Source organism: Dipodomys merriami, unplaced genomic scaffold (genome assembly GCF_024711535.1).
Source record: "Dipodomys merriami isolate MVZ:Mamm:240054 unplaced genomic scaffold, mDipMer1.0.p SCAF_6, whole genome shotgun sequence".
Taxonomy (NCBI): domain Eukaryota; kingdom Metazoa; phylum Chordata; class Mammalia; order Rodentia; family Heteromyidae; genus Dipodomys; species Dipodomys merriami.
In genome coordinates, this window is record NW_027206179.1 from 65,730,830 (window position 1) to 65,751,289 (window position 20,460).

A 20,460-nucleotide genomic window follows, 5' to 3' on the forward strand; every position below is an offset into this window, starting at 1 on the left:
GGGGCCTCAAAGATCCCCACGCGGGAGGGAGGAGGTCGGTGGTTCCCTGCTGACCTCATGCTCCGGAATCCAAAGAAGAGGGTCTGGGGACTCCCGGGGACAGCAAAGCAGCCAGAGCCCGGGGAGACCGAGCAACTTCCCCGGCGGGACCGCGCCCAATCTCCCCCGCCGCAGTCGGGGAGCCCCGGGCGCCGCCGAGCGGGCGAGCGCAGGCTGCGGAGCGCGGCGGGCACGTGGGCTCGGCCGCAGCGCTGCGCTAGGCACCGGCTTCCCGGCTTGGCCCAGCCTCTGCGCGGCTCGCGCCTCGGGGACCGCTTCCACCCCCTCCCCTTTCCACTTTGCACCAGTCCGAGGGAATTTGCGGTCGGTGACGCGCATCCTTCAGCGAGCCACCTGCAGCGCAGGGCGCGCCGCTCCGGGCGGCATCGCAGGGCTGGGCCGGTGCGGCCTGGGGACCCCGGGCTCCGGAGGCCATGCCGGCGTTGGCGCGCGCTGGCGGCCGGCTGCCGCTGCTCGGTAAGGCCCCGATCGAACGCCCGCAGACCCCCGCAGGGTTCCCCCACCTGCACGGGGACCCAACGCGCGCCTCCTCCATCCCCGCCGCCTCGCTCCTCCCCGCGCTCGCTCCTCCGCTCGCCTCCCGCGCCCCTCCCCTCTTTCGCGCCCATCACCACTTGCCTAGAACTGGACCGCTGTCCCCCGCTTCTCCCAGACGGCGTCCGCCTCCTTCTCTAACGCCGATCGTGCATCCTTGGGTTCGTGGTCCCCTGCGGCGGCCCGGGCGGCCTCGCAGAGGCTCCGTGCTGGGTCGGGGGGCCGCGCTGCCGGCCCGCTCGGGCCGCGCGCGCTGGCTGGTGGGCCGTCCCTGTTCATCTGCCGCTGCGATCCGGGAGTCCGGTGGCTGGACATCACGCCTGGACCAGACCCCTGGATGTTGTAGACTTCGGGAGGGGCGTCTTTAACACTTCTTTTGAGGTTCTTATATATGTCGTGAACTATGATGGAAAAAAATGTGCCTGCAGCCTACCGCCCCCCACCCCCACACCCAGAGCGGCTCACCCCTCCCTCCGGATGAACGACCCCAGCCCCGGCCGAATTTTGGTTGTTTGAGAGTTGTTACTTTGAAAATACCGGAACACAATTTTGCATATTAAACTCCTAGCTGCCCTACCCCCCTCCGTTTATATCCTGGCAATTAAACCCCAATGGGATTTTTCAAGGACTCCTAGGACTGTTCCCCCAAATCATTGGATGGGGATCATGGTTGTGATTGAAAATAATAGTAGCAGTAGCAATAATAATAATAATAGTTATTATTATTATTATTATTATTATTATTATTATTATTATTACTAAAGGTCCCCTTCCGATCTGGTTCGCGTCAGCTTCCTATTTGGAAACATGCAAGCGTTGAAACAAATCTGAGTAGAAGGAGAAGGAGTTCAGGGAGCTCGGGTCTCTGTCCTAGGGCAGCAACCTTGAGGCTGCTACTCGCGGCCCGCCACAGTGGGCCCAGTAACGTTGTATCCCTTTCTCCTCTAAAATTCCAGGATTCTAACTCGAAGACTGTGGTACATGGAGAAAATATTTGCAGAATAGATATTCAGGAATTTCCAGCAGCTTGGGCGGGTGGCAGGGGGGGAGGACCATATTGAGAATTAGAGAGTAAGAGATATATAAACTTAGCAGAAAAAAAAAAAGTGTGGGAAACATTCAATTTACATTTCTTAAACGTTTATCTTTACTAGTCGGTAAATATGCACAGCTCCAATATATTGCAGGTCTGCTTTTCAGATTCTACTAATACCAAAAGTTAGCTTTTGGTATGCATAACATTAACACATTTTTCAGCAGTTATTAAAGGCTTTCCAAAGACATAAAAGGAACCCAGTAGTAAAGCAGATAAAAGATCAGTACTTGGAATTATGTTTAAGCTTACATCCAATTCTTTCACACAGGAAAGATCTCAGAAATTTGCATATCTCCCTCAGGATAATGATATACCCTTAATATGCACAAATCTTAAGTGACTCAAATTCCTCTCAGCCAATACTAGCTCAGAGATGATTACTGTCCTTACTTCGAGCATTCTAGATGACTGACTTTTGCCTAGTTTGTTGGGGCTGGGTTTGTGATTTTTTAAAAAAATTTTGTTTGCTTGTTTTTGCTCATACCAGGGCTTTAACTCAGTGCCTTCTGCTGTGTAAGCTTGATTGTGCTCATTCACATTAGCAGTGTTTTAAGTTCTACTTTTTGCTGATTAATTGGAGATGGAATTTAGTGAACTTTTCTGAGGGGCTAGCCTCAAACCCAAGTCCTCCAATCTCAGCCTCTTGAGTAGCTAGGATTACAAGGATGAGTGATCAGCACCCATCTACTATTGTTTCTCTCTTTCCGTCACTTTTCCTCCCAATGCTAGGGACTGAACACATGTTAGGCAAAAATTGTGCTACTTGCTGTGGCTCAAGTGGTAGAGCTCTCGCGTTGAGCTGAAAAGCTCAGGGACAGCGCCCAGGCCCAGAGTTCAAGCCCCACATGGAGGGAGAAAAAAAGTGCCGCTAACGGACTCTCCAGCCTTTATTTTTATGTTTACTTTCAAAAAAAGCAAAAACTAAACATTGTGATTATGAAATTCAGCCTTTGTTGTTTGCTGTTATTGTTGTTTGTCAGTTGTGGGGCTTGAACTCTGGACTTGGGCTGTGTCCCTGGCGAGCACTCTACTGCTTGAGCCACAGCAGCACTACTGGTTTCCTAGTGGTTTATTGGAGATAAGAGTCTCATAGATTTTCCTGCCCAGGTTGGCTTTGAACTGTGATCCTTAGACCTCAGTCTCCTGAGTAGATAAGATTACAGGCATGAGCTACCAGCACCCGGCTTATTTTTAATAGCTTGTTGTCATTGCTGGATATTGAAATAGACATGTTTCTGACTTTATAATGGAATAATAACACAGTGGTTAATACTCTTTTTTTTTTTAATGTTTAGTTATTTTTGTGCTGGCAATGGGACTTGAACTCTGAGGGAACCTTATACTCTTGCTTAGCTTTTTGTTTTGTTTTGTTTTGTTTTTTGTTGTTGTTGTTGATCATGGGGCTTGAATTCTGGGCCTGGGTGCTGTCCCTCAGCTCTTCAGCTCAAGGCTAGCGCTCTACCACTTGAGCCACAGAGCCACTGCTGGTTTTCTAGTGGTTTATTGGAGATAAGAGTCTCATGGACTTTCCTGCTTGGCTGGCTTTGAACCTCAATCCTCAGATCTCAGCCTCCTGAGTAGCTAGTATTACAGGCATGAGCCACCAGCGCCCAGCTCTTGTTTGCTTTTTTTGATCAAGTCTGGCACTCTTCACTGGAGATGCACATCTAGTTTTGGCTTTTTGCTGCTTAATTGGAAATAAGAATCTCATAGAGTTGTCTACCTGGGCTGGCTCTGAACCCGTGATCCTCAGATCTCGGCCTTCTGAGTAGCTAGGATTACAGTATAAGCCACCAGCACCTGGCTGTTAATATTCTTTTTCATATATTTTGTTGGGTTTGAACACTCATTTTGCTTAGGATTCTACTCACCAATAGAATTCCTGGAGGGGTCCTAAGAATGGCTAGATAGTATAGGTTTTCTGAAGTGGTGGTACCAGTTTACATTCCTGTTAGCCATGTAGTACAGCTGTAGTCCTCACACCTTTGCCAAAATCTTTACAGCTTTTCTTAGGTAAATGAGAAACTACAAAGTAAGGACTCCAAAAAGTTGGAGAGCTTGGACTTCTTTGAATTGTAAAAGTAAGACCTTCTATTCCCTTCTATTGTAAATACCACCCTTCAGAAATAACAAAGAATCTTTCTGAGCGGCAGAAGTAGGGTGGGAAGGAGCTCTTCTTGTTCTTGGCTGCCTGGTGCACTGTTGCTTGGAAGAAGGGGTAATTTCAAATGACCATGATACCATAACTGTGATACCAGTTCAATAACTGTGACACCATCTATTTCTTTTTGTGTCTTTTGTGCCAGGCATGGGGCTTGAACTCAGGAACTGGATGCTCTACCACTTGAGCCACAGATCCACTTCTGGCTTTTTGGTGGTTAATTCATGTTAAGAGTCTCATGGACTTTTCTGCCCTGGCTGGCTTTGAACCACAACCTTCAGATCTTAGCCTCCTGAATTGCTAGGATTACACCAGTGCCCAGTCATCTTTTTTCATTACACAGTCTAATATCTATATTATTGTTGTTGTTGTTACTGCTGCTATTGTTGTTGAACTCAGGGCCTGGATGCAGTCCCTTAGCTTTTTCTGTTAAGGCTGAGGCTCTACTACTTAAGCCCCAGCTCTACTAGTAGTTAGCTCTGAGCTTTCCCCCTCAATTCTGGTGCACTGCCACTTTGAGCCACAACACCACTTCCAGTTTCCTGGTGATCAATTGGAGATAAGAATCTCATGGACTTGCCTGCCTGCGCTACTTTGAAGTACCATCCTCAGATCTGGATTACAGGAGTGAGGCACTCAGCCCACAAGTAGCTTTCTTTTGCCTTTCTTGTTTACCTTCTTTCTTTGCCTTCTTATGAGCTACTACAGAGGAGTAAGTCCGAAGGAGGTAGAGATAAAGGATGCTGAGCAAAAATTGGTTTAAGTCTCTCCACTCTAACAGAGCAGTTCTAATTCTTGCCATTCTCATCTATTTATAGTAAATTATGATTTTAGTTTTAATTAGCAACTACTTGCCTTCCATTAATAAATGGACCTGCTTTTATTAATAAGTAAAAAGACTTGCAGTAACTGTGTGTGTGTGCTGGCAATGAGCCTTGAATTCAGGGTCTTGTGCTCTCACTAAACTCTTTCATTTAAGGCTCATGTTCTACCACTTGAACCACAACTCCATTTCTGGCTTCTGGTTAGTTAGGTAGAGGTAATAGTCTCACAGACTTTCTTTCTTTCTTTCTTTTTTTTTGGGTCTGGTTGTGGAACCTGAACTCTGGGCCTGGGCCCTGTCCCTCAGCTCAAGGCTAGCACTCTACCACTTGAGCCACAGCGCCACTTCTGGCTTTTTTCTTTTTGCTCATGTGGTGCTGAGGAATCAAACCCAGGGCCTCAGGCATGCAAGGCAAGCGCTCTACCACTGAGCCACCTTCCCAGCCCTCTCACAGACTTTCTGTCTAGGCTGGTTTTGAACAGCTGTCTTCAGATTTCAGTCTTCTGAATGCATTGGCTTAAATGTGTGAACCACCAGCACCAGTACTTGCTTTAACTTTTAGTTATCAGTTGTTTTTGTTGCTGTTGAATTCTTTTGGTAACTGAAGAAATAATCAGATGATGAGGTATTAAATGTGAAGGGAGCTAAGATTTGAAGATTGTAGTTTCAAGTTAGCCCAGGCAGGAAATCCCAGAAGTGGAACTGTCATGGTTAATTGGAGATGAGTCTCAAGGACTTTCCTTGCCTGAGCCAACTTTGAACCATGATTCTCCGATCTTAGTCTCCTGAGTAGCTGGGATTGATTACATGAGCTTCATAGCTAAGTGATTTAGCAGTTTTGTTTTGTATTTTGTTTTAATTTGGGGTCTTACTGTGTAGCTCAGGCTGATCTTGAACTTGCCATTATAGCCCAGGTTGCAGACTCTCCATCATCCTGCTTCTCTCTTCTGAGTGCTAGAATTCCAAGGCCTGCATCATCACTCCCTGCTCCTGGTTCAGTTACTTTTTTTTTTTTTTCCCAGTCATGGGGCTTGAACCCTGAGCCTGGGCGCTGTCCTGAGCTCTTTAGCTCAAGGCTAGTGCTCTACCACTTGAGCCACAACATCACTTCCGGTTTTCTGGTGGTTTATTGGAGATAAGAGTTTCACAGACTTTCCTGCCTAGGATGGCTTTGAACCATGATCCTCAGATATCAGCCTCCTGAATAGCTAGGATTACAGGCGTGAGTCACCAGCGCCCAGATCAGTTACTTTTTTTTTTGTTGTTGTTGGTCGTGGGGCTTGAACTCTGGGCCTGAACGCTGTCCCTCAGCTCTTCAGCTCAAGGCTAGTGCTCTACCACTTGAGCTACAGTGCCACTTCCGGTTTTCTGGTGGTTTATTGGAGATTAGAGTTTCACAGATTTTCCTGCCTGGGCTGGCTTTGAACCACTATCCTCAGATTTCAGCCTCCTGAGTAGCTAGGATTACAGGCGTGAGCCACCAATGCCCGGCTTCAGTTTTTTGTTTTTTGTGGGTTTTTTTGATCAATGCTTTCCTTTTTTTTTTTCCGCTCTTGGGGCTTGAACTTGGGGCCTGGACATTGTCTCTGAGCCTCTCTGTGCTCAAAGCTAGTACTCTACTACTTGAACCACAGTGCCATATCCAGCTTTTTCTGTTTATGTGGTACTGAAGAATTGAACCCAGAGCTTCATGCATGCTAGGCAAGCACTGTACCACTAAGCCATATTCCCAGCCTCAATGCTTTCTTTCTATGGTTGTATCCTCAGTGATCATGAACTAACAAAAGCTTTTTAGGACTCGTTGGCGGTCGTTAATTTGACTCATGCAGTTCTAGACTTTGGGTACCAACAATTGTGAAGGAAATATAAAAATATATGGTGCATACATACACAGTGTTCTTTTGTGGCTGGGGGAATTGCATAAGATCCTAAAAGAGGAACTATTGGTATTTTCTTAGGTTAAACAGTAAAAGATGTTTTTGCTGTTTTTTTTTTTTTTTACTACTGCCATTATAAGGTCAATTGACAGTCAAGAATTCTGTATAAAATTATTTATAGTCTACATTAAAGCAGACTATTACTATAATTTCTTTCAAATACTTTATTATAAAGTATTAACGAAATAGTCTTCCAATATTTTGCTATTTGACTTAGGATTTTCTGAATGTTACATATTCTTTCTTTTTTTTTTGTTTCTTTTTCTTTCTTTCTTTTTTTGGTGCCAGTACTGGGCCTTGAACTTAGGGCTCCATACTCTCACTTGGCTTTTTCTCTCAAGGCTGCACTTCCAGCTACACCTCTACTTCTACTATTTGGTGGTTAATTGGAGATAAGAATCTCCTAGACTTTCTTATTTGGGCTGGCTTCGAACCATGATCCTCAGATCTGCTTCCTAGGATTACAGGTGTGAGGCAAAGACATTGCCTTAGCTGTTAGATATTCAGTTCTTGGACACAATGAAGATAGATGAGATGTTTAGGAAACTCACCATGTAGTTAAGGAGCATGTTCTTTACTCTGGTGGAGAATTTCTCTACACTTAAGTTCCTCATTTGTGAAAGGAAATATCTTACTTCTTCATCAGCTAAAACCTGCTCAGAGCAGCGGCATCCTTTGTTAGGTGTTCATCAGAAATAGTTGTGTCAAGGCAGAAGGAATCATAGCGTTCAGTCAATGAGAGGTATTTAAGATTGCTTTCTCTACCTGCCTTCCCTCCTTTACTACTTTTTTTTTTTTTTTTTTTTTTTTTTTGGTCGGCCGTGGGGCTTGAACTCTGGGCCTGGGCGCTGTCCCTCAGCTCTTCAGCTCAAGGCGAGCGCTCTACCACTTGAGCTACAGCACCACTTCCGGTTTTCTGGTGGTTTATTGGAGATAGGAGTCTCACGGTCTCTCCTGCCCGGGCTGGCTTTGAACCACAATCCTCAGATCTCAGCCTCCTGAGTAGCTAGGATTACAGGCGTGAGCCACCAGCGCCGGGCTCCTCCTTTACTACTTTCATTGACACCTTTCTTCTTTTTGTTGTTAGTATTGTGTTCTGAACACGAGGGTTAGGTAGGCTTTTTCATTTGAGCCACAGTCCCAACCTTTTTTTAGCTTTATTTATTTTTCAGATAGTGGTTTACATTTTTGCCTAAGGCCGGCTTGGATTGTGATCTTCTCATCTATGCTTTCTGTGAAGTTGGAATTATAGGTATGGACTACCAATTGGGCTTATTTGTTGAAATGAAATCTCTCTCAATTCTGCCATCGCTGACTTTGAAACTCCATCCTCTTGATCTTTGCATCTCCTGATCTGGGCCACCCACACCCAGCAGGCATAGGCACTTTAGAGTACGGCCTATATTCAGGAACTGTACTAAAGACTGCACAGGGGCTAGGAGTGGACCGACGAACATTAGTAGAGGGGTTTGCCTCGTGTGAGAACCTGAGTTCTAACTCCATCATGCCCCCGCCAAAAAACAAGAAAATAAAAGTAGCTCCCTGCACTGGTTCTTGCCTTCAAAGATCTCAGTCTAATCATGCAGTTTCTGGCAGGAAAAATTCAGACACACAGAAGAAAAATGGTGAGGCATTTGGAGAAATACTTACAGAGGCTGAGCCTCTAACCCAGACTGAAAACGTGAGGTGAAGCTTCCAAGAGGAGATGATACCATAGCCCAGACTGAGGCTAGGTGCTGGTGGCTCACCACCTACATAGTACACTGAAATCTGACAATCAAGGTTCAAAGCAAACTTTGGCAAAAAAAGTCCATGAGACTCTTGTCTCCAATTAGCCACCAAAAAGCTGGAAGTGGAGGTGTGGCTCAAGTGGTAGAGTGAGCGCTATCCTTAAGTAAAAAAGCCGAATGAAAGCACACAGGATTTGAGTTCAAGCCCAGTTCTGGCACAGAACAAAACAAAACAAAACAAAAAAACAACCAAAAACCCAGACTGGCAAGATCAGATCAGGGCTGAAGGGAAAATGGGACAAGGACATTCTCAGCAAATAGGATACAGCAATGAGCTAACAAACCTGGAGTAGGTAAAAAATTAGAATTCCATTCTAGATTGCTTAGACATAGTGTATAAGGGTTCCCAGATTAGTGTAACTATCATTTGGAAAGTTATAACCGGGCAAATAGTTTAAAGACTTTAGGAGATCATTAAAAAAAAAACAAAAATTCAGCCGGGCGCTGGTGGCTCACGCCTGTAATCCTAGCTACTGAGAAGGCTGAGATCTGAGGATCACGGTTCAAAGCCAGCCGGGGCAGAAAAGTCCGTGAGACTCTTATCTCCAATTAACCACTAGAAAACCGGAAGTTGTGCTGTGGCTCAAGGGGTAGAGCATTAGCCTTGAGCTGAAGAGCACTGGGATAGTGCCCAAACCCAGAGTTCAAGCCCCGAGACCGACACAAAAAATAAAAAATAAAAATAAAAATAAAATAAAAAATCAGGGTTTCTGAAGAGTCCTGCGTAAAGTAGAAAGTATTTTGGGGGGGCTGGGAAGGTGGCTCAGTGGTAGAGCACTTGCCTTGCATGCTCAAGACCCTGGGTTCAATTCCTCAGCACCACATAAGAAAAAACCGGAAGTGGCGCTGTGGCTCAAGTGGTAGAGTGCTAGCCTTGAGCTGAAGAGCTGAGGGACAGTGCCCAGGCCCAGAGTTCAGGCCCCACGACCGGACCCCCCCTCCCCCCCCAAAAAAAAAGAAAAAAGAAAAAAAATGAAAGTATTTTTGGTGGTATGATATCATTTTATCATTCAGACCAAGACTCTCTGGAAGGATTTCAGGAGGCCTATTATGTGTGTGTGTGTATACATGTATGAGTTTATGTGTGTGTGTGTGCATGCTTACATGCACAGGAGTGCTTGCTGTAGTTTGGATGCTGAAAAGTGCAAATGTGGGAACAGCCAAAATTGGCTTCAGGAGTCAAGCATGATGGCGCACATATGTAGTTCCAACTCCTTGGGAGGGTGAGGCAGGAGAATCCCTTGAACCCAGGGATCCTAGGTCCAAAAAGGCTTCTGAGCCTTTTTGAGTGAAAAAACTCAGTCAGCGCCCAGGCCATGCAATCTACAACAAAATTAGTACAAAAGCTTCTGATTTTTCTGGCTTCTGTGGCAGTTGATTTCCTTTCCTTTCCTTTCCTTTCCTTTCCTTTCCTTTCCTTTCCTTGTCTTTAACTCAGGGCCTGGGCAATGTCCCTAAGCCTCTTGTGCTCAAGACTACTGCTCTACCACTTGAGCCATAGCACCACTTCTGGCTTTTTTGAGTAGTTTAGTAGAGATAAGATTTTTCTGCATGGTCTGGCTTCAAACCACAGTCTTCAGATATCAGCTTCCTGAGTAGTTAGGATTACAAGCCTGAGCCGCTGATGCCTGGCTGAAACCTCACATCTAGCTTCTGGCAACCAGTTATCTGTTCTGTCAGTATCATCTTTCCTTTTCTGAGATGTCATGAAGTGGAATTCTATAATATATGGCTTTCTGACTATTGTATAATTGTTGTAACATATCAGTTGTTTTTCCTGTCTAATATGAGTAATATTCTAGGTATTTTTTTTCTTTCTTTTTTTTTTTTCTGAGGTCAGGACTCAAACCTGAATCTGCTCACTGATTGGCTCTTTACCACCTAAGCCACACTTCCAATCCCAAAGAGTAGCATTCTGTTGTATAAGTATGCCAACAGTTTGCTTATTCTTTTTTTGGTATTGGTACAAGGGCTTGAACTCAGGACCTGAACACTGTCCTTTGGCTTTTTTGCTCAAAGTTGGTGCTCTAGCACTTGAATCACAGCTTCACTTCCAGCTGTTTGAGAGTTAATTGGAAAAAAAATTTCTTAGATTTTTTTCTCTCACGAAGCTTCAGACCACAATCCTCAGATCTGAGCCTCGTGAGTAGCTAGGATTACAAGCATGAGCCATCAGAGCAGGAGCCTGGCTCAGGCTCAGTTTGTGTATCCTCCCATCAGCTGACTGAGCATTTATTTGCCCCCAGATTCTGTCACTTATGATGAGCTATAAGCATTGAAGCACAGAGTTTTGGGTAAGTGGTTTTCATGGCTCTCAGGTAAATACCTGAGTGCTCTTGCAATGCTGGATTGTATACCGAATACATTAAACTTTGTGAGGATGCCAAACTATTTTCCAAAATGATCAAGGCAGTTTAATCTGTCCTAACAATGTAATAGTTGCTCAACATCACTGATAGCAAGTGCTGGGGTCAGATTTTTGTGTTCGGTTTTTGGCCATTCTAACAAGGTTGTGGCAATACATCCTTGTGGCTTTGATTTATATTTCCCTAGTGACAAATATTAAGAAGCAACTTAAATACTTGATTGTTAGCCTGTATCTTGTTTGGTGAAGTGTCTGCTAAAATATTTTCACCATTCTTACTGGTTTTTCTCCCTCTTATTGGGTTTCAGGGATTCTTTCTATATCGTGGATAAAATTCACTTATCAGATGTGTGTTCTGAAAAAAATTTATTAGTCTATGGCTTGTCTTTTTTTTTTTCTTGGGCTCAGGGCCTAGGCACCAGGACCTGGTCTTGTCTGTCTGTCTGTCTGTCTGTCTGTCTCTCTTCCTTCCTTTCTTTCTTTCCTCATGCATGCTAGACAAGCACTCTATGACTAAGCCTCATTCCCAGCCTCATAGAATCTTTTTATTTGTCTGTTTGTTTGTGCCGATTTTGGGGCTTGAACTCAGGGCTTGGATAGTGTCTCTGAGCTTTTATAGTTAAGGCTAGCACTGTATTACTTGAGCCTCAGCTCCACTTCAACTTTTTAGTGCTTACTTGGAGATAAGAATCTCACAAACTTTCCTGCCCGGGCTTTAATCCTAATCCTCTAGAGTGGATAAGATTAAAGTTGTGAGTCACCAGTGCCCAGCTAATAATGTCTTACTTATTGTTCATTTTTGCTTTTTGATACTGAGGATAGAGCCCAGGATGGTGTACTTGCTAGGCAAGTGCTTTGCCACTGAGCTATGTCCCAGCTCAATAATGTCTTTTGGATATCAGAAGTTACTAATTTTGATAAAGTCCACAGTTGGAAAAAGAAATTAGCCTTATTCTGATCATACCTGAATAAGCTTAAAAGCTAGAACTGAAAGAACCAAATGAACAATGAATTTTATACCATCCTAGGAAAAAAAGTTTAACAATATTTAGCAGAGACCTAGGATGTGACTCACTGGTAAGTACTTGCTTGGCATATGAGAGGCCCTGGGTTTGATTCTTAGCACATAAGTGGGGGAGAGGGGAGAGCATTTAACAAAACACAAAGTATTGAACACCGGGTAAACTTCATAATGTCTGGCAACCAATTATAAATGAGTAGACAAAGAAATAAAAAAATCCGTATTAAGCATTAATCTCTATCATTCAAAACAGAGTCAGAATTGACAGGATATGGAATTAGTAGGATAAAATATTAAAACAATTATAACTATACTTCATTTTTCTGTGAAGATTGAGGAGGCATATGTGTATACATACATATATATGCACACATAGATGAAATTTGTGCATATACATATAAACACATCCATATAAGGTAATATATTTTACATATTTATATATGATATATTGTATATATTTAAAATATTTATACACAGTATCATTATATATTTTATTTATTTATTCCTGAAGGAGAGTGGAGAAAAGGAGGGAATGAATAAATATATAAGTAGTCAACTCCTTTTTTTTTTTTCTTCCAGTCGTAGAGCCTGAACTCTGGGCCTGGGCACTGTTCCTCAGCTCTTCAGCTCAAGGCCAGTGCTCTTTCTGCTTTTTCTACTTATGTGGTTCTGAGGAATCAAACCCAGGGCCTCATGCATGCAAGGCAAGCGCTCTACCATTGATTGAGCCATCTTCCTAGCCCTCTTTTTTTTTTCTTTCTTTCTTTTTTTTTTTTTTGTCAGTCATGGGGCTTCAACTCTGGGCCTGGGTGCTGTCCCAGAATCCTAGCTACTCAGAAGGCTGAGATCTGAGGATCATTGTTCAAAGCTGACTCAGGCAGGAAAGTCCATGAAACTCTTATCTTCAATAAACCACCAGAAAATCAGGAGTGGCACTGTGGCTCAAGTGGTAGTACACTGGCCTTGAGCTGAAGAGCTCAGAGACAGAACGCAGGCCCAGAGTTCAAGCCCTGTGACTGACCAAAAAAAAAAAAAATTGACAATTTTATTTATTTATTTATGTATTTATTTTTTGTCAGTCATGTGGGCCTGGGTGCTGTCCCTCAGTTCTTCAGCTCAAGCAAGTGTCCTCCATTTGAGGCACAGAGCCATTTCTGGTTTTCTGGTGGTTAACTGGAGATAAGAGTCTCACAGACTTTTCTGCCCAGGTTAGCTTCATACTGCAATCCTCAGATTTCAGTCCCCTGAGAAACTAGGATTACAAGCATGAGCCACTGGTGCCCGGCTAAATTGTCAACTCTTATGGCTTACAAGTAAATACAAATTTTGGAGTGTAAGGAAAGTATTTTCTTTAACAAATAATATGCAGTACAGTATTTGAAATGTTTATTATTTATTTTTATTAATATACATATTTTTGTCAGTTGTAGGGATTGAACTCAGGGCCTGGGTGCTGTTCCTGAGCTTTTGTACTCAAGGCTAACGCTCTACCATTTTGAATTACAGCACCACTTCCAGTTTTCTGGTGGTGAATGGAGATAAGAGTTTTACAGACTTTCCTGCCTGGGCTGGCTTTGACCCAGGATCTTCAGATCTTAGCCTTCTGAGTAGCTAGGATTACAGGTATGAGCTACCAATACTAGGATGAAATGTTTAGTATTATTAATCAAATGTTCATTACAAGTTCTGTTTTCTTTCAACTTCTACCAATTAAGCCTTTCGGTTTACTTGGTAAATATATTAGGCATTAAAAAAGGAAAATGGTAGCTGGGCGCTGGTGGTTCACCCCTGTAATCCTAGCTACTCAGGAGGCTGAGATCTGAGGATCACGGTTCAAAGCCAGCCCAAGCAAGGAAAGTCCCTGAGACTCTTATCTCCAATAAACCACTAGAAAATGGGAAGTGGATCTGTGGCCCAAGCTGCTTACCTTTAGCTGAAGAGCTGAGGGACAGCACCCAAGCCCAGAGTTCAAGCCCCATGACCGACCAAAAATAAAGGAAAATGGTCAAAAGCCAAGGTGTGTGTGTGTGTGTGTGTGTGTGTGTGTGTGTGTGTGTGTGTGTGTGTGTGTGTGTGTGTGTGTGTGTGTGTGTGTGTGTGTGTGTGTGTGTGTGTTATCCTGGGGCTTCAACTCAGAGCCTGGATGCTGTCCCTTAGCTTTTTTGTTCAAGGCTAGCACTTTACCACTTGAGCTTCAGTTCTACTTCCAGCTTTTAGTGGTTAATTGGAGATAAGAGAGAAGCATCTGATGTACTTTCCTGTCCCAACTGGATTCCAACTCCAGGCTTCAAATCTCAGCATCTTGAATGGCCTGGATTAGCAGCCTGAGTCACTGGAGTCTGGCAACATTTAAAACATTTTTATGTAATTAATTTATTATTAATATAGAAGTGATGTACAAAGGGATTATGATTACATGAGTCAGCTAATGAGTACATTTCCTTTCATACAGGGTCTTCTGTTTCCTCATTCTTTCCCAATCCTTCCCTCCCATCTCCACCCATGAGTAGTATAGTTCACTTTCATCAATGTCCAGTGAGCTTCACTGCTGCATTTTTTTTTTTTTTTTTTTTGCCAGTCATAGGGCCAGAACTCTGGGCCTAGGTGCTGTCCCTCAGCTCTTCAGCTCAAGGCTAGCACTCTACCACTTGAGCCACAGCGCCACTTCTGGCTTTTCTGCTTATGTGGTGCTGAGGAATCGAACCCAGGGCCTCATGCATGCAAGGCAAGTATTCTACCACTTCCCAACCACCTTCCCAGCCCCAACTCCTGCACTTTTTTAACCTTTTTCCCTCAAGTTCAGTACCCTTCCTTTAACCCTTTTGAAGATGTACACTTGAATACACCATACATAAGGTATATCAGAATCATCAACTGAAAACTAAGAAAGAAAAGAAAGAAAAAGAAAGAAGGAAGGAAGGAAGGAAGGAAAGAAATAAAAAAAGAAAGAAAGAAAAAGAAAGAGAGAAAGAAAGAAAGAAAGAAAGAAAGAAAGAAAGAAAGAAAGAAAGAAAGAAAGAAAGAAAGATCTTTTATTTCCATATCTTGGAGTTTATTTCAATATGCATTGTGACAGGGCTGGGAAGGTGGCTCAGTGGTAGAGAGCTTGCCTTGCATACATGAGGCTCTGGGTTCGATTCCTCAGCACCACATAAGCAGAAAAGCCAGAAGTGGCACTGTGGCTCAAGTGGTAGTGCGCTATCCTTGAGCTGAAGAGCTGAGGGACAGTGCCTAGGCCCAGAGTTCAGGCCCCAGGACTGGACCAAAAAAAAAAAAAATGCATTGTGACTTTGTGTTTCTCTCCTAAGAGTATCCTTGTTTGGTCTCACGGTGTGTATCTAGAATCCTGTATAATTTATTGTATCCCAGTGCATTTTAGATTCAATTTCCATGTTCTCAGAGAGAACATGGGCCATTTGTCTCGCTGAGCTTGACTTACCTCACTTAACATGATTTGTTCTAGTTCCATCCATTTCCCTCAAATGACATTGTTTATTCTTTCTAATGGCTGGGTAAAATTCTATTATGTAGAGGTAGCACATTTTTTAGATCCACTCACCTATTGGAATCATTTGGACTGTTTCCATATCTTGGCTATTGGGAATAGTGCCGAAATGAACATGGATGGGCAGGTGTCCTTAATATATCCTGGCTCATGATGTTCAAGGTAGATGCCCAAGAGTGGTACAACTGGGTTGTAGGGAAGGTCTAAGTCTAGTTTTTTGTGGAATCTCCAGACTGCTTTCCAGAGTGGTTGTACTAGTTTACATTTCCATGAGCAGGGCCATAGGGTTCAGGGTTCGTTTTTCCTTGTATCTCCATCAGTATGTTGTTTGAATTCACAATGTTGGTCAATCTTACTGGGGTGAGATAGAATCTCGGAGTTGTTTTGATTTGCATTTCTTTTTTGGCCTAGAATGATGAGCATTTCCTTATGTGTTTCTTTGCCATTCTTACTTCCTTCTGAGAAGTCTCTCCCTAGCACCCTTGCCCATTTAGTGATTGGTTTATTAGCTTTGAGAGGGGTTAGTTTCTTGAGCTCCTTTATATATATTGGATATTAGGCTTTTATCAGATGTATTGCTGGTAAAGATCTCCCAGTTTGTTGGCTATCTTTCTCATTTAGTAACTATGTCCTATGTGCAGAAACTTTTTATTTTGATGTAGTCCCACTTATCTAATCTCTCTCTTATCTGTGTGTCTCTGTTCAGGAAATCTCTACCTACACCTATAAGTTCTAATGCTTTTCCTACTCTTTCTTGCAGTAATTTCAAAGTTTCAGGTCTGACACTGAGGTCTTTGATCCACTTTGAGTTGATATTAGTGCATGGTGACAAGCAGTAATCTACTTTTAGTTTTCTGCATATGGATGCTCAGTTTTCCCAACACTAATTATTGATGAGGCTATTTTTCCCCACTGTATATCTTTGGCTCCCTTGTCAAATATCAGATAATTGTAAGTGTATGGTTTTGCTTCTGGGTCTTCTAATCTATTCCATTGATCTTTGGGTCAATTTTTGTGCCAATACCAAACTGATTTGTTATTATGGCTCTGCAGTAGAGTTTGAAATCTGATATTGTGTTACCACCCGCATTGCTTTTCTGGCCTAGAATTTCTTTGGCTATTCTAGGTCTTTCGTTTATGGATTTATAGATTGTTTTCTCTATCTTGGTAAAGAACTTCATTGACGGGCTGGGAAGTTGGCTCAGTGGTAGAGCACTTGCCTTGCATGCTCGAGGCCCTGGGTTCGATTCCTCAGCACCACATAAGAAAAAAAAGCCGGAAGTGGTGCTGTGGCTCAAGTGGTAGAGTGGTAGCCTTGAGCTGAAGAGCTGAGGGACAGCACCCAGGCCCAGAGTTCAGGCCCCACGACTGGACCCCCCCCCTCAAAAAAAAAGAACATCATTGGGATTTTGGTGGGGATTGCATTGAATTTGTATATCATTTTTGGCTGTATAGCCATTTTCACAATGTTGATTCTCCCTATCCATAAACATGAAATGTCTTTCCAGTCTTTGCATTTCCTGGTGTCCTCTGATTTTTTTCTTCAGATTTTTATAATTCCCACTATAAAGATCTTTTATGATTTTGGTTAGATTAATTCCTAGGGTTTTTAAATTTTCTTTTGAGGATACTGCAAATGGAGTTGTTTTTTGTTTTTTTGTTCTTTTGTTCATCGTGGGGCCTGAACTCTGGGCCTGGACACTGTCCCTCAGCTCTTCAGCTCAAGGCTACCACTCTACCACTTGAGCTACAATGTCACTTCCAGCTTTTTCTGCTTATGTGGTGCTGAGGAATCGAACCCAGGGCCTCATGCATGCAAGGCAAGCACTCTACCACTGAGCCACCTTCCCAGCCCTTGGAATTGTTTTTATGATCCCCTTTCTGCTTATACATTGTTGGCATAGAGAAAGGCTACTGACTTTTGTGGGTTAACTTTGTATCCTGCTACTTTGCTAAAGTGGTTGATCAGCTCTAGAAGTTTGGGGATGAAGTTTTTTTGGGTCTTTTAGGTATAAGACCAACTTTTCTACAAATAGGGATAGTTTATTTCTTCTTTCCCTGTGTGAATTGCTTTTATGTCACTTTCTTACCTTACTGGCTAGGAATTCCAGAACTATAGTGAAAAGGAGTGGAGAGAGTAGATATCCTTGCCTTATTCCTGATTTTAGGTGAAACGGTTTTAGTTTTTCCCCATTCAGTATGATGTTGGCTGTTGGTCTGTCAAATATAGCCTTTATTATTTTAAGGAAAATATCATTTCATTTTTTAAGTAGGGTCTAACTGTATAGCCAAGACAGCTTCAAACTTGTGATTTTTCTGCTTCAACACTCTGAGCAGGTGGAACTATAGGCCTGCATTGCTATGCCTAGACAAAAGGTAAAATTTTTATTTTAAAAAACAACAGAAAGCTGGGTGCCCGTGGCTCACACCTGTAATCCTAGCCACTCAGGAGGCTGAGATCTGAGGATCGCAGTTCAAAGCCAGGCCTGGCAGGAAAGTCCGTGAGACTCTTATCTCTAGTAAAAACCACTAGAAAACCAGAAGTGGTGCCGTAGCTCAAACGGTAGAGCGCTCAGCCTTGAGCTGAAGAGCGCAGAGACAGCACCCAAGCCCAGAGTTCAAGCCCCACAACCGACCAAAACAACAACAACAGAGAAGGTAACTATTTCAATATTAGTACCTTTTATTAAAACCACTTCCATGTATGTCTGAATAACAATTAAAGAAAAGGCGTGATAAGGGAATATTTGTATCATCATTTAAATGATACTTAAAAAAAAATCAGAATAGCTGGCTCTTAGTTCAAGCCCAAGGGCTGGCACCAAAAAAAAAAAAAAAAAAAAATCAATAAATAAATCTATGTTAGCCTTGCAAAAAAATTCTGTTGTGATCTGATATATACTATTATAAATGTTCTAGAATTTATTTTTAACCCATCCTTTCTTTTTTTTTTTCTCTTTTTCCTCTTTAAAAATGAGAAAGTAGAACTTGAATTTGATAACTGACATTTCCACTCATTGGCTAATGCTCTACCAATTGAGCCATGCCTCTAATCCTTTGAGCCATCCTTTGATTAGTTAAAACTTTAAGGGTAAAAATAATGACACAGAAAATTATTTTAGAAAGCCATACTTAAAATTTCTGATGTAGATTTTTTTTTTAAATCTTTTTATTTGCTCTTTTTATTTTCTTTTGTCAGTCGTGGGGCTTGAACTCTGGGCCTGGGCGCTGTTCCTACACTCTTCAGCTCAAGGAAAGCACTCTACCCCTTGAGCCACAGCACCACTTCTGGTTTTCTAGTGGTTAATTGGAAATAAGAGTCTTACCGACTTTCCTGCCCGGGCTGGCTTTGAACCATGATCTTCAGATCTCAGCCTCCTGAGTGGCTAGAATTATAGGCATGAGCCACTGACACCCGGCTTTGCTCTTTTTTTAATTATGAATAAGTTACAATTACATGAGCAAGGTAATGAGTACATTTCTTATCACACATTGTTGCCTCCTCCTTTGTTTTTCCCTAACCATCCCTGCCCTCCTATCTCCACAACTACATCCCCCCCTTGTTCTATATTTATTCAGCTAAACAAACTACATTCATCCTCATTCACCCCCTTTTTTAGCCCTGGTCCCTGCATACTTACCTTTCTATCAGAGCTTGTTTTATTTTCCAGTCAATTTTTTTCTTTTTTTTTTTCTTTTTTTTTTTTTTTCTTTTGTCCGTCGTGGGGCTTGAACTCTGGGCCTGAGCGCTGTCTTTCAGCTCTTCAGCTCAAGGTGAGCACTCTAACCCTTGAGCCACAGCGCCAGTTCCAGTTTTCTAGTGGTTTATTGGAGATAAGAGTCTCACGGACTTTCCTCGCCCAGCTGGCTTTGATCCTCAGATCTCAGCCTCCTGAGTGGCTAGGATTACAGGCATGAGCCACGGATGTCTGGCTCTTTTTTCTTTTTTTTTAATAAGATTTTTATTGTGGGGGCTGGGAAGGTGGCTCAGTGGTAGAGCGCTTGCCTTGCATGCATGAGGCCCTGGGTTCGATTCCCCAGTACCACATAAGCAAAAAGAAAAAAGCTGGAAGTGGCACTGTGGCTCAAGTGGTAGAGCACTAGCCTTGAGCTGAAGAGCTGAGGGACAGCGTCCAGGGCCAGAGTTCAGGCCCCACGACCGGACACAAAAAAAAAAAAAAAAAAAGAAAAGAAAAAGATTTTTATTGTGAAAATACCATACAGAGGGGTTACAATTACATGAGCAAGTAATGAGTACATTTCTTATCAAGCATTGTTGTCTCCTCCTTTGTTTTTCCCTTACCACCCCTGCCCTCCCATCTCCACGTTTAAGCCACAGCACCACTTCTGGTTTTCTGGTGGTTAATTGGAGATCAAAGTCTCATGGACGTTCCTGCTGAGGCTGGCTTTGAGCTGCGATCCTCAAATCTTAGCCTCCTGGGTAGCTAAGATTACAGGCGTGAGTCATTGGTGCCCAGCCTGAGTAGTTTATTAGAAATAAGAGTCTTATGGACTTTCCTGCCCAGGCCAGCTTCAAATGGCAATCCTCAGATCTCAGCCTCCTGAGTAGCTAGAGTTATAGATGCCGAGCTTAAACTCAATATTCTTTGTTTTTAATATTTTATTTTTTAATATTTTATTTTTTTTGAACTCAGGGCCTGGGACCTGTTTCTGAACTTTTATGCTCAAGGCTAGTGCTCTACCACTGGAGCTACAACTCCACTTCAGGCTTCATTGATAGTTAATTGGAAATAAGAGTCTTATGGATTTTCCTAGTGTGGTATTCAGATTTCAGCCTCTTAAGTAGCTAAGATTACAGGTGTGAGCCACTAGCACCATCATCAATCAATAGATAGATAGATAGGTAGATAGATAGATAGATAGATAGATAGATAGATAGATAGATAGATAGATAGATAGATAGATAGATGAGAAAGAGAAAATCTATAAAATTGCAGCATGTAAGACCAGTGTGGAGAAAAAAAAATCACTGTCTCTATCCTAGCAACTAACAAGGAAAAGTTAAAGTAAGGGCTAGGAAAGTTGCTTAATGGTAGAGCACTTGCCTAGCATGCATGAAGCCCTGAGTTTGATTCCTCAGTACCACATCCACAGAAAAAGCTGAAAGTGGCACTGTGGCTCAAGTAATAGAGTCCTAGCCTTGAAAA

The 20,460-nt window shown here is 42.8% G+C and overlaps 1 protein-coding gene across 1 annotated transcript in view; it reads left to right on the plus strand.

Annotated features, from left to right (window-relative positions):
* The first annotated feature begins 461 nt into the window (after positions 1–461).
* The window catches only part of Flt3 (fms related receptor tyrosine kinase 3), an 84,657-nt gene continuing 64,658 nt past the window's right edge, over positions 462–20,460 (plus strand). The window contains exon 1 of the mRNA XM_070001973.1: positions 462–516. Coding sequence (XP_069858074.1) covers positions 474–516 — 43 coding nt within the window. The 5' untranslated portion in view covers positions 462–473. The remainder of the gene's footprint in view (positions 517–20,460) is intronic.